This window comes from Miniopterus natalensis, chromosome 13, assembly GCF_054644295.1.
Source record: "Miniopterus natalensis isolate mMinNat1 chromosome 13, mMinNat1.hap1, whole genome shotgun sequence".
Classification (NCBI taxonomy): Eukaryota; Metazoa; Chordata; class Mammalia; order Chiroptera; family Miniopteridae; genus Miniopterus; species Miniopterus natalensis.
In genome coordinates this window covers 51,760,797-51,775,418 of record NC_142093.1, presented here as the reverse complement: position 1 = coordinate 51,775,418, position 14,622 = coordinate 51,760,797, and the positions used below count along the sequence as shown (strand labels likewise).

General features: G+C 38.7%; 1 protein-coding gene across 1 annotated transcript in view; it reads left to right on the top strand.

Moving 5' to 3' along the window:
- Nucleotides 1-14,622, top strand: part of ANAPC1 (anaphase promoting complex subunit 1) — an 87,710-nt gene that overhangs the window by 5,037 nt on the left and 68,051 nt on the right. The window contains exons 5-14 of the mRNA XM_016216200.2: nt 121-221; nt 803-885; nt 2,087-2,160; nt 3,797-3,942; nt 4,117-4,337; nt 4,669-4,878; nt 7,292-7,387; nt 9,034-9,124; nt 9,213-9,278; nt 12,529-12,663. Of these exons, the coding sequence (XP_016071686.1) occupies nt 121-221; nt 803-885; nt 2,087-2,160; nt 3,797-3,942; nt 4,117-4,337; nt 4,669-4,878; nt 7,292-7,387; nt 9,034-9,124; nt 9,213-9,278; nt 12,529-12,663 (1,223 nt within the window). The remainder of the gene's footprint in view (nt 1-120; nt 222-802; nt 886-2,086; nt 2,161-3,796; nt 3,943-4,116; nt 4,338-4,668; nt 4,879-7,291; nt 7,388-9,033; nt 9,125-9,212; nt 9,279-12,528; nt 12,664-14,622) is intronic.

Genomic DNA, 14,622 nt, shown 5'->3' with positions numbered 1-14,622 from the left:
GCCTAAGCATTTTTATATTGCTTATGAAAGAATTTGTGTTATTGGGAATTGTAATTTGTGATTGTTGGGATTTTGTGAGGGGAAAAAAAAGCATACACCTTGTTATATCCTTTCTTGCAGGTAGTGCTGAAGTAGAAAAATGTATATGTATATTGCAAAGCTCATGTATCAACATGCATAGCATAGAAGGAAAGGATTACATAGCTTCTTTACCTTTTCAGGTAAACTTGAGTGTTTCCATGTTTTTGTGTTTGGTTGGAGAATATTCTTGAAATAATTGGATTCAGGAGTTTTGCTACTATTATGTCTTATCAAGAATGTTATGTTTCTCAAAATAACTAAATTTAGCAGCTTTAGTGCTTACCATTTTTCTATTCTTTGCAGAAAAAATAATTTAGTGGTGCGAATTATGAAGTCTTTTCTGAGTTTTTTTTCATTTGAAGTGATTCATAGGAAATAATTTTGGTTATAGCAGGCACATGACAGTATTAGTCTTTTTCCTGTTTCTCATCATCTTTTTCATACCTAGTGCTAATGTTAAAGTTTTATCACATTGTCACTTTGGTGCTGATATTTGCTGACCCTGCCAGGAAATTTAGATTGAATTTTTCCTTAGACTTGATTTTGTCTTACACTTGCTTATTAGAATTACTTTTAAAAAATATTATAGTTAATAGTCATGTTATTTTGTGAAGCTCATATTAAATTGGAAGAACATTTAATGTTCTATATTGTTTCCTGAAAACATGTTACAAAGAGTAGCTTCTTTTACTTCTGTTTTTCCCACCCTTTTACCTGGCAGGTTGCAAGTGTTTGGCCCACCAAATATGGATTGTTGTTCGAACGAAGCAGTTCTTCACATGAGGTACCTCCAGGTCTACCCAGGTATCCAGTTTACTCAGTTCACAGTATTATTACTTGGGCTTTTTTGTGTTGGTTTTGAGGTGAAATTGCTTCTCTACGAGTTTGGGATGATGATAATTTCCATGGTACCAGCGTAGATCTATGCCATTTTCCCTCATCTCAGCATTGCATACTCTTGAGTTCTACTCTTCACTTGGTACTGAGCCACCTACAGCTTTTTCCCCCATGTTGTAAAATCGAACAAGCATAAGGCTTAAAGATAACAATACTCAGTTCTTAGTTCTGCCATCTTGTGCTGCTTTGGGTAAATAATTAGAGCTTTCTTGGCTTTAGTTTCATTATTTGTTACAGAAATACTATCATTGCCATGGCCGGTTTAGCACAGTGTCTCTCACACTGATGTTTCTCTCTCCCCACCTCCCTTTCTCCCTTCCACACTCTAAAAAAATCAATGGAAAAACATCCTCGGATGAGGATTAAAAAGAAGAAGAAATATTATCACTTACCTCTTAGAATTTATGAAGGATTCAATGAGCTAATGTGTATAACCTTCGACACAGGGCTTAGTAGGCGTTAGAAGCACAAGAAATGGTAGGTGCTCGTTGATGGTATGTTTTCCTGCCTCCGGAATCAGTTATGAGCTCAGTGAAGGGCAGGGACATACAGTGCCTTATAACAGTGTCGTGCTATGTTTTTAGAAAATTGCTTACAGATTTTAGTTTCTTTCTGTGTTTAGGTAGAAGGCTGCCCCCTTCCCCTTTTCAACCACTCCTTAAAAACATGCAGCCTCTTTATTTACTTGAAATTTTTCTTTTTTTTTTTTTTTTTAAGTACACTCCTGTGTAAACAGGTATAGGAGACAAAGTTTGTCTCTTAGCTTCCAAAGACACAGTGCTCCTAAGAGAGGTTACAAAAAAACAGACTGCCTTATGCCCATTACCCCATTGGTTCTGTAATGTGATGACTGCTGTTCCCTGGGCTGCATTGATTCCCCTGGGTGTGTGTATATGTAGAATCTCTTGCATAAGAGGGATTTCTAGGAATGAAATAGAAGAGACTGTGAAAAACAGTATGTAGAAAGTATAGAGGTTTTCTTTTTGAGAGGGTAGGTTTCTAGTTGCTTGTGTAAACTGAAGAAGATATTTCTTTCCAAGGAAGGTGCAAAATATGTGCACAAATGGAGTTGTCTTGTCTTGGTGATTGATTGTTTGTTTATTACTAGAGAACCTTTGCCCACTATGTTCAGCATGCTGCATCCACTAGATGAAATAACCCCACTTGTTTGTAAATCTGGAAGTAAGTATATTTTTAGACATTCTTTTACATAACTCTATTTTTGTATTTGGTGGTGGGGAGAAAATGAAGGCATTTATAAAAATTTGACTTGTTTTGTAAATTAATATTGAAGCATTTGACAAAAATAGTTATTTTATTATGAAAATAGTTCATGTTAAAGCAAGAACTTCTTGAATACAATGGTATTAACTGTTTTAACAGTTATTCTTTTCCTAAAAATAGGGCCTGTAAATTGATCAGATTACTGATAGGCTTGCTAACCTACCTGTAGAAGATGCTGGACTCTTTTCCTCAGTGATTAATAAGTGAATGAATGATACTTAGATGAATTAAAATTGTTACTTTTTTTGAAGAAATAGATTCTTAGGCCTGTACTGTGTAAATGTTAATATTTCATTTACCCTGCTCATAATAACCTGATTTCCTAGGGCTCAGAACTTTTAATATTTGCTGCAGGTATTTTTGGATGTGTATTTTAAATTTTTCATTGTGGTCAAACATGATAGGTAATTGTGGCTAACAAGGATAGAAAGCTAAAAAAAATTCATGTTTTACTCATACTTTTAGGACTTTATCCCAAGTACATATTTTGAAATATCACAGAGGTGTTTGTCTTCTATGTCAGGGCTTGCAAACCATAGCCTGTAAGGCTTAAGAGCTAAGATTGGTTTTTGCCTTTTTTAAGGGTGTAGAAAAAAAAAGATTCTGCGACAGAGTCAGTATGTGGTCCACAAAGCCTAAACTAGTTATTACTCTTTGGTCTTTTACAGAAAAAAGTTTGATAATTGTATATTATATTGGTAACTGTTATAGACAACCTAAATAAACATGTTAGCACCTGTTATTGAATTGTACGTGGCCATTATTGATCATGTTTTTGAATAACATTTAATAACCTTAGGAATTGCTTATTCATAATGTTAAGTAGGATATAAAACAATACAAATCAATTTTGATTTTGTAAAGACCTAAGAAGTAGCTATTTTGAGATGGTGGGATTATGAGTGATTTTAAGTTTTTTTAATGAAATAATTATTTTTATAAAATAATTGTATATTTTTATTTTCTAATTTAACTAAGAGGGGCACATTTAGGAGGTTGTCAGATAGGGATAGAGAGTCAATTCATGGTAATATAGAGGGAGAAACTGAACTCACTAGGAAAGCCTTAGTTTGCATGTATAATCAGTAAAGCAGGAACAGGTGTACTATTCAGCACTGTTTGAATAGTTATTATAGAAGACAAACTTCATACAGAAGAAGAGACCCAGTAAAGGAAGTCAAACTTTGAAGAATAGTCGATTGAAATTGAAAAATAAGTTGGTTATTGGAGTTGTGGACCTTTCACCTGTGGCTGATGAATTTGATGGTGGATCAGCACAGATCTTCACCTTTTAATAGCGTGTATGTGAAGTTGAAACTGGTAACACTCTCATTTTTAATGTATTGTGAGGAATTTGATGCCCAAAGTGCATTTATTAACAATCCAGGGTTAATGAATTAATATATTAGTGGATTTTGTGCCTTAATTCGCTTGGTTTCTCTTGATCTTTAGGAATTTCAAGAAGTCTTTTTATAAAGAACAGTTTTGTAAAGTCCATTGTTCAAAATCTGATCATTTCTATTTTATCTTTAAGGTCTTTTTGGTTCATCACGGGTGCAATACGTTGTAGATCATGCGATGAAAATAGTTTTTCTCAGCACTGACCCCTCCATTGTAATGACCTATGACACTGTTCAGAGTCTACATTCTGTGTGGGTTCTACGGAGAGTCAAAGCAGAGGTAAGGATAAACGGTAGTTAATACTGAAACCCTTGGCATATTTTTGTGAAATAGAGCTTCTTAGAGAAAAGGAAGATTGTGTTTGTAATAATGCGAATCTACCCCTAACTTTCAGAAGGAAATTACCCTTTTTATCTAATTATTACCTTTTCTCCCTTATCATTTGCTCTTAAGGAAGAGAATGCTGTTTTAAAATTCTCTGAACCGGGGGGAACTCCTCAGAATGTGGCCCCGAGTAGCTCCCTCACAGGGAACCTCAGAAGCCTCTCCAAAGGAGACTCCCCTGTGACCTCCCCGTTCCAGAATTACTCCTCCGTCCACAGTCAGAGTCGCTCCACCTCCTCACCCAGTCTGCATTCTCGCTCTCCTTCTATCTCCAACATGGCGGCTCTAAGGTGGGAATCCAGTGTGGGATGTTTCTTGGTTTTACCAAAATAGCCCAAGAAAAAGATAACATTTTGAAACTTTCTCTTAGTTTTGAGGGATGTGAAATTTCTTTTGCTAGCCCTTGGGTAGCTTATGGGGAAGACAGCCGTTATTCCAGTTATATTAGTAAGACTTCCAGGTCTGTTATGTTACTCTTTTTCAAGGAGTCATACTTGGAGGCTGTCTGTGTTTGTCATAAAATTGGTTATCTCATTTGTACTGAGTGGCAGTAGTTTGATGAATATTGGTTGCAAAAATATTTTGATATTGGTTGTGATGCTCTCTCTGTTTGTTTTGCAGTCGTGCTCATTCCCCTGCCTTAGGGGTCCACTCTTTCACCGGGGTGCAAAGGTTCAACCTTTCAAGCCATAATCAATCTCCACGGAGACACAGTATTTCTCATTCTCCAGATAGTAATTCAAATAGCTCTTTTCTTGCACCAGAAACAGAGCCAATTGTTCCTGAACTTTGTATTGATCATTTATGGACAGAGGCAATTACTAACACAAGGTTTGGAGTATATATTTTTATATTCAAAGGAAAATGTTGCTAAAAGTCTTAGAAGATACTTGGTATTTTGTTTAAACTTCCTTTTAGTATATTCAGTTATTAATACTTTTAAAAACATATAGACATGTATTAAGTTCACCTCTTTTTCAGTAGAGGACGTTAATTATGGTAAAGTGATCATAAAAATAATTTTTCCGTTATTTTTTTTAACCTAGTAATAATCTCTCAGATTGAGGTGTTTGATGGTATGGGGAGAAACAACTAATTTCTGTAGATTAGGAAACTTGGGGTTTTGATAACATTTTAAAAAGTTTTTTCTTTGTGTTAGTTGAGTGTTGGCTGTTCCTTTTAGGAAACACAGTTCAGATCTCTGCATTTCTTAATTCTGCCAATCTCAGTGTGTGTGCTAGTGACTGTGGGTTAGCAGGCAGATTAGTCACTGTCCATGTCCTCAGACATGGAAGGATGATGACACAGGAGACACTCCCTATTTTGCAGGTAGGGCTTTGGAAAGATGGAGAAGGCACAGTGGTCAGAGGGCATCAGAAGGGAAGTTCAGAAGGACAAGTGCTTGGAATATTCAGGAAACCACAGATGTGCTCATTGTGCTTGTGCCAGTGGGGAGAGAAAGGGGTGAGAAAGAGATGTTCAGAGAGAGATTCCCTTTAGGGCTGTTCGCTTTGATAAGAGCTGTAGGAAAGTGTGTTTTTTAAAAACATGTTTTTATTCATTTCAGAGAGAGGAAGGGAGAGGGAGAGATAGAAACATCAATGGTGAAAGTCATTGATTGGCTGCCTCCTGGGCGCTCCCTACTGGGTCGACGCCTCTTGTAGGGGTCAGGTTCCTGGAGGGCCTATGGATGAGATTGGGGTTGCAGGAGGTCTGGTAAACCCCTGGAACTGTGCATAGTAGTTGTGTGTATGTGTAGCGTGTAGGCCTTTTCCTAAGAAAAGAGTTTTCACATTCATTAGAGTCTCAAAGTGGGCCTGTGACCTTCATATAGTCAAAACCTGGTGGTGTGGAATCAGAAGAGGGCTAGGGACTGAAGGCTTAGAGACTTAAACTTTTGGAGGTGAGAAAAAGAAAAGAGAGAGAGCTGCTGCAGAGAGAGAAAGCAAGAGAGGTCAGATGGGAGAAGCAGCAGAAAAGAAATGTCATGGAATCCAAGAAAAGAGCCTTTCACAAAGACAGTGCCAGTATTGCCTGGTGCTGGTGAAGTGTGGCTTAAGAGATACCTGGAAGGCAGTGATTTTACTGGTGACTTTGGCTGGAATGCTTGGGGAGCAGGGTGGTAGAGTTGAATGGGGTGGAGGAGGTAAGTGGGGCTGAGGAAGTGAACATAGACGTAGGCACTGTTTTAAGGAGATTGCCTTTGAATGGCCGTGAGGGTACACAACTAGCCAGACAGAGTCTTTGGGTCAAGGGAGAGCTTTGTTTATGCTGACCAACTTACAGAAAGTTTGTCTTGATGACTAAGTACCTCTGTGTGTGTGTCTAAAAAGTAAGGACAATTCCTTATCCAACCGCAATGCCATTGTTACACCTAGTCAGTTAACAGTAAGTCCTTCATTTCATCTTCATATTTCAAGACTTTCATCTTAATATGAGAGAGTAGGTTTTAAGGAGCATACCCAAAGCAGGGAAAGCATTGAAAATACAGGGGAGAGGAAATGGCAATGGATAAGGAACCAGCAAGGAGCACAGGTGGAGAGGTTGGCCTGGGGAGAAAGAAGGCAGAGTTTATCAGACAGGCAGGAGGTTGAGCCTAAGCCTTGCAGCCTCTTGTCTGTGAGACAGAAGGCAAATGCATGTTCTTAGAGGGTCACTGGAGGAAAGTAAAGGCGAGAATACAGTATTGAAGTAAATTCTCTGTTTTGGTCCTCATACATAAAATAAAAAATTCCAAGCTTTTAAGACCTTATTGGTAAGTTGAATATATTGCAGATCCCTATTTTAAAGATTTCTGGTCTTCTGCACCATCCTAGGAACACATCTTTGGCAGTTAGAAGTATGGATTGACAAAGAGTGAGGAAGTAGTACCTACTCGAGAGAGAGAAGAGGTAGGAAGGGCATGCTATGGAACTTCTGACTCCTTGAAGGGATAGTAATTCATGTCTACGTTACTTGTGCAGCAGGTGACTTGCATGCTATGGAAGTAGAAACATTGATGGTGATTAAATTTATTGTGATTTTCATCTCCCAAAAGCTGTGGAGTGGACTTAGGCTCAAATAGCTGAAAGGAATCTCAGCATTATGAAATTTGAATCCTACAAGTGTTTTTGGGTCTTCAAGGTTATTGCGTGGCCCATGTAGTTTTTAGTTTTTTTACAGAATACTTAAATACTCTAAATAGTTACCTTGGTAGATTTTTGAACCAGTGCTGACAGTTACTACATTAATATATCTATTGCAGGGAGAAAAATTCACAGGCCTCAAAAGTGTTCATTACATCTGACCTATGTGGGCAAAAGTTCTTGTGCTTTTTAGTAGAGTCCCAGCTCCAGTTACGGTAAGTGCCTATTCCCATTGATTCTGCATAAATGTAGGGCTGCTCGCCTTCCGTCCCTCCCTCCCCCCCCTCCCCAGTTTTATTGCAATAATATGCATACCACAAAGTTGAGATGTTTAAGTGTACAATTAAACAACTTTTAGTAAGTTTACAGAGGAGTGCAACCATCATCATAGTCCAGGTTTTTTTTGTTTTTTAAAAAAATATTTTTATTGATTTTTTTTTAGAGAGACTGGAAGGGAGAGGGAGAGAGAGAAATATCAATGCGAGAGCAGAACTTTATTCAGCTGTCTCCCAGATGCCCCCTATCAGGGATCAAATCTGCAATTTGGGCATGTGCCCTGACTGGGAATTGAACCAGCAACCTTTTGGTTCATAGGACAACACTCTAACCAACTGAGCCACACTGGTCAGAGCCACCACAGTCCAGTTTTTAAAATTTCTCTCATCTTAAAAAGATCCCTTGTGCATGATTTGCAGTCAGTCTCATTCCCAACCTCAGGCTTCTGCTTTGTAGGCTTTTGGCCTTTGTGGATTTGCCTTCCCTGGACATTTTATAGAATCATACAAAATGTAGTATTTTGTGGCTCGCTTCGTTCACTTAGCATGATGTTTGCTAGGACCCACCATGTCATAACACATGTGAGTGCTATAGTTCTCTCTGTGTGTAGTCCATTGTGCATATGCACCATGTGTGGTTTATTCCTCAGCAGTTGATGGATATTTGGTCTGTTTCTACTTTTTGACATTGTGAGTTGCTGTACTATGAACCTTGTATCTAAAATCTTTGTATAGACATACATGATTTCTTTTTCCTTGGGTAGATACTTAGGAGTGGAGTGGTTGAGTCAATGGTAAATTCATTTTTAACTTTTTAATGAATTGCCAGACTATTTCTAAATAGGCTGAACTATTTTACATTCCCACCAGCCACGTTTGAGGGTTTCAGTTTGTTTCTTCTTGACAAGATTGGATATTGTCAGTCTCTGTGGTTATAGCCATTCTCTTAGGTATGAAGTGGTTTTAATTTGCGTTTCCGTAATGACTTAGTTGAACATCTTCTCATGTGCTTATTATCCATTTATTTATCTTTTTAGGTGAAATGTGTATTTATGTTTTTTGCCCAATTATCATTTTATTTTGAAATAATTATGAATCAAAGGAAATTGCAACATAGTTGAGGGGTCCTGTGTACCCTGCACTCTTTGCTCGAGAGGTAACATCTTACATAACTTTAGTACATGATTTAGTACATGGACAGAACTAGGAAATAGACATCATTACAGTCTACAGACCTTATTCAGGTTTCATCAGTTTTACATGTACTTGTGTGTGTGTGTGTGTATGTGTATGATTCCAGGAAGTTTTCTCATATGTAGATTTGCGCATGCATCACAGTCAAGGTACAGAACTTCTTCATTACCTTAGAGATCTCCCTTGTGCTTCTTTATAGTCACATACAGCACACCCACTCCATCTCTAAACCTTGACAACCACTAATCTGTTCTCCATCTCTATAATTTTGTCATTTGAAGATTCTATATGAGTGGAATGCTAAAGTATGAAACCTTTTAGGATGGGTTTTTTGCAGTCAGCACAATACCCTTGAGATCAGTACTTAATGTTTTTTTAAATTTAATTTTTAGCTGTGTAAAGTTTCAAGAGAGTAATGATAAGACTCAGCTCATCTTTGGCTCCATCACCAACATACAGGCAAAGGATGCAGCACCAGTGGAGGTAAATGCAGTCACTTTTCTTGAGAAATTGAAAATTGTTATGCTGCATAAATTGCACAGACTAAAATAAAATTCGTGTCCTTTTTTAGAAGATAGGCACCATGCTGGTCCTGGAAAGCAGTGGAAACCTTGTGCTGTACACAGGAGTGGTTCGGGTAAGTAAGAAGCAGCCTTTGGTGCTTTTGTAGGGCTGCCTCCTTAGTTACGATTTTGTAATGTTGCTTTAGTTTGATATTTAATATTTATTACTCCTGTCTGTAGGTTTTGGCAGAAGGTTTTTTCTAAGAGTTGAAAACAAAGTCTCCAGTTTAGGTTGGTGGCCCTAAGTTGGAGGTCTAGGACTCACTGCCATTCGATGGATTGCCATTGGGAACCCAGCATAGATAGGGAACCTTTAATAAGTATAGGTAGATTATTTTATTTTATTTTATTTATTTTTTATTTTTAAATATATCTTTATTGATTTCAGAGAGAGGAAAGGAGAGGGAGAGAGAGAGAAACATCAATGATGAGAGAGTCATTGATCGGCTGCAGTCCACAACCCGGGCGTGTACCCTGACTAGGAATCGAATCCCGATCACCTGGATCCTAGGTCGATGCTTAAGCACTGTGCCACGCCTGCCCGGGCTAGGTAGATAATTTTAAAAAAAGAGTTAAGCTAAAGTTTTACAAATGATGTAGTTTTGAATTTGATGTATGGGTAGCTTTGGCAAGTCTCAAATTTTTTGTAAAGTTTCATTATATTAAATATATACTGTGTTGGCTGGCTCTTTTATCAGTTGTGCAATTTATATATGAATAATGTAAGTTTACAAATTTAAATTATGAAATTTAAATACATACACACAGTTTGAAGAAGAACGATAAGAACATTCGTGTAAGCTGGACCCAGGTTAAAAAATAGGGTGCTGCTAGTACCCTTTCTCTCCTGGGTGTTCTTTCCTGACTGAATCCTTCTCTCCCCACCTCTCCCAGATGGATTTTTGCAATAAATCAGTCCCTTGTGTTTATTACTCATTGTTTTGCAATTTTGTATGTATCATTGAAGAGCGAATTGTTTGGTTTTCCTTGTTTTGCATTTTTATGTAGAGGATGGCCTATCATATACTCATCTCTGACTTGATTATTTTGCTCAACATTGTGCCATTTTTAGATTTACCTTTGTGGATGTGTAGCTGTTGTTTCCTCATTCACTGTTACATGGTATTACATTGTGTGATGATACCAAAACCTTTACTATTTTATTAGTCGCTAAGGTTGTTTGTGCTGTTGTTCTAGTAAACAACACTTTAAAAAAATCCTTGTGTATGTCCCCTAGCCTCTGGAGTACATGCATATTCACCTTGGCCATGTAGTGCCAAATCATTTTCCAAATTGTAGGTTGTATCAGTTTATACCATCTCCCCCCACTCCTGGCATCCACCAGTGTATTGGAGTTCTGAGTGCTTTTTACATTCCTGCTAATCCTCAGTACTATTTGGTGTTTCCCCAAAGCAACCCCAAATTGGTATCTCATTTACAGCTACGTGAGAATGGAAGTCTAGGTGCCCCACTTGGTTTTGCTGACAGGGCTGAGAGGTGGAGCCCAGGCTTCTCCATGTGTTTGTCTGGAGTAGGTCAGTTATTGTCTAAAAGATTTCTCTCTTGTTAGGCTATCCCTTTCCTGATCCTTTGCTCAGGGAGAGCAGTATTTCTTGGGCCTATTTTTTTGGCTATTCCCATAATGAGATTGTGCCTCAAGTTCTGTGCAATCCAGAGGCCAGTCTGAAACCTGAATGGTGTTACAGAGCAGTGTTTAGTTCTTAAATCTTTTACTGTGTCTTTGTTGTTCAGTTTCACACGAGTTGCCTAGGCCTGCCCAGGATTTCATACACATATTTAGAAAATCCTTTTCTCCATTTCCTTCCCTCCATTTCTCCCCTTACGCCCTAATTGGGACAGAGAGGAGTTACTGCGTTGTTACTGCAGTGCAGGAGGGAAGAGGGGAGGTGTGCTGCCTTATCGCAGAGCGAGGGTGAAAGCCAGTGTTCCTGCCCCTGCGCAGAGGCTGCACACGGCAGGGTGGGGGAAGGAGCTGCCTTCTGGAGGAGGCGAAGAGATGCCACTTAAATCACTGCTGAGCAGGCTAGTTAGGTAGGCCTGGCCCACAGTCTTTGCGGGCAGAGGGCCCACTTAGTTCTCACAGGTGGAAAGGTAGTCTCCAGACTATAACTCTTGATGAGAAAGGAGGCCACTGAGCTCCATGGCTGTTTCGTAGTGTTGCCTGGAGTGGGGCAGATATAGTGAAATGTGTCCTGCTTGGTCACTCTTTTCCCAACACTTTGGATAGAAAGAGTAAGATTTTCCTGAGGCCCTTTTTGGTCAGCCCCTGTGGGCATTTCTGGATTATAGGCCCAGTTATGTAAGGAAATGAAGAAATAAAAGTGTAAACCCAGGGAATTCATTATAGCTCATTTCTGGGTCTCAGGTCCCTAGCCAGTCAGTTTTCTTTCCTTACCTTTCAGAGTCTTCTGTTGCATTCTAAATTTCATGCAGAGTTTTTTTGTTTTTTTTTAATTCTCACTTGAGGACATTTTTCCATTGCTTTTTCAGAGATAGTAGCAGGGACAGAGAGCTGGGGAGAGAGAGAGAGAAGAGAGAGATCCAGTGAGAGAGAGACTGACGTGAGAGACAGACATCGATTGGTTGCCCCTCGCACGTGCCCAGACCAGAGCCAGGGATGGAGCCTGCAACCGAGGCATGTGCCCTTGGCTGGACTCAAACCTGGGACCCTTCAGTATGCAGGTCAACGCTCTTAACCGCTGAGCCAACTTGGCCATGGCATCGTGCAGAGTTTTTTGTTGTAATTAGTGGGAAGAATAGCATGGAATGTTCTTACTTCATATTTTCATTAGTGGAGGTCTCTGATAGCTTGTTAAAAACTTTATATGTATACACTGTGGGGCAAAAGTAGATTTACAGTTGTTCGCATGGAAAATAATACAATAATAAATAACAATGCAAAAATAATCTTTAGTGTAATCACAAGTGTAAATGTACTTTTGCACCACCCTTTATGCATTAGTTTTCATTGTCATTTTGTTTTTTAATCCTACGGATTTTATTTGGGCACTTTTGTAATTTTATTAGCTTTTGGGAAGTATATTGACATAAATATGTATATTGTGAAAATTTCTCTTTAGCTTTGAGTATTTTCCCCTTTCCTGCAAAAAAATAAAATAAAATTTCTCAGTAATGAACAGGAGTCAGACCAAGAGAAATTATACTAAGATATTTGTAGTTGGATGGTGGAACTTGATACATTACTAAAATTTTAATTTTCTTTGATTTTTTTATGTTTGGTGAACATAAAATTTGAAATACCAAAAGAATATGTATATTTTTACATCCTTTTATTGCTTTAAGGTGGGAAAGGTTTTTATTCCTGGGCTGCCAGCTCCTTCCCTGACAATGTCTAATCCAATGCCTCGGCCCAGCACTCCACTCGACAGCGTCAGCACTCCTACACCTCTGAGTAAATTGCTTGGATCCTTGGATGAGGTGAGAAAGGAATTAGGTATTGTCAAAAATTAATCGTGTTTTAAAGAAGTTTGGTCAAATGTTCTTTCTACGATTATCTTTTTTTTTTCCCCTGTACTTGTAGAATATAAGCGTTTTCAAGCATAAATGACTCAGTCAACATGCACTGACCTCCCGTGTGATGTGGAAGGTACTATGCAAGGTGCTGCAGAGATGAGAATGGGGCATTCTTTTCCATCTAGGGATCTCACCACTTACTGGGGTGGAGCAGATGTAGTGTCTGCATAAGAAATTATATTTAAGGTAGATTATTAAGACTTATGAATGACAAATAAAATATCCTGAGATTTACTGATAGGAAGATACATACTGATGGGTGTATGTGGCAAAACCAAAGCTCATACTGGAGAGGCCCATCTGACTGGTTGAACTGTGAGGCTAAGTAGAATGTCTGTAGGTGGGAAGGGACATTTTGGGAGAGGACTCACAGGGTCACAGGCATGGAGGGAGGAGAGTGCAGAACACTTGTGTGTATGTTCCATCTCCAACTCCTACTGCACAAGTTAAGACAACATGTCTGAGGGTAGAATGAACAAATGTTTATGAAAGTATGAAAAAAGTCTGTTGGGTAAGGCAGGCAGGGGTGGGATCATCATGATAACCTGTGTTTGAGTGTGTTCTGTGTGCTAGGCACTGTGCTAAGTGCTTTGTATGTATTAACTTATTTAATTTCTTAGAGCAGCTTTATTGGGAAGATACTCATCCTTGTTTTACAAATGAGTACACAGAGATACAAGGAGGTTACTTGTCTCGAGTCCTATAGCTAATAAGCGGTGGTGCTGGGATTTGCACTCTTACATGCTCTTAAAAGCAGAAAGGATGCAGAGGTGGTATGTATTCCGAATGCAGTCACTACAGCATTACAGTTTTTGAGGATGGAATTATGAGTGTTGGGATCTGTGTTTAGATCATTTTATCTTGAGATTGAGGATAGACCAGTTAGATCCCAAGTGGTGGTGTCTGTGTTAATTTAAGAGGTACAAAGAGAGCCTGACCTAGGGCAGTACATTGGAAAGGAGGGGAGTGACATGAAAGGCCTGGAGAGATGGAAAAGACAGTGATTGTCAGCTGGTTGGATTTGTGCTGTGCTGGAGAGCAAGGCTCAGAGTTCTCTGAGCAACCTGGGTGGATCCCCATGTGTACCAGGTTGGGAAGCTTGGAGAAAAGTGGGGTGTGCTTGAGAGACATCTGAGTGCAGATGTTTAGGGGAAGTTCAAAGTGAAGGTTGGTGTTGGCACTTGTGTTGGATAATGTCTAGTCCCCGAATATTATTTTTTTTATTTGTTTTTATGTTCTTTGGTGAACAAAAGTTTTTAATTTTGATGAAATCCATTTTTTTTCTTTTGTTGCTCACTGAGTATTATTTTTTAAACACATGCAGTGTTGAGCTGTTTCCTATTAAGCCAGATACTTGCAGAACTCTGGGAAGGGGAGCTGTAGAAATATCAGAGAATTTTGTGTGATTTGGAAGAATTTCTTTATAACATAAGAGGATTCCTAGCTTTCTTGGAATTTCATAAACCTAGGAATGGCTAGTGTCTTTATGGTTGCTGTCAGACCACAGCCCAGTCTAACACATTGGCTGATGGCTTTTCCATTTCTCTGGGAGACTGCAGTTAGACGTGGATCCAAGACCAATGGAGCTCAGTTTTTGGGCAGCTGTTGAGATAGAAACTGGAATATAATACATCTTACGCTGGATTGGCTCTCATCATTGACAAAATAGTCACTTAGACATTTCCTGTAAATTGAGTTATAGGAATACAAAAAGTTTGGTGGTTAGGACTATATTTAAAATAGGAAGCTTCTGCTTGTAATTAATAACTAAGATCATTTAAAATTTTTGTTTGTGCATCTACAGTTGAGGAAAAAATGTTGTTTTCCATTTTCAGAACGGACATTTGCCTAACTAAGTAGCTT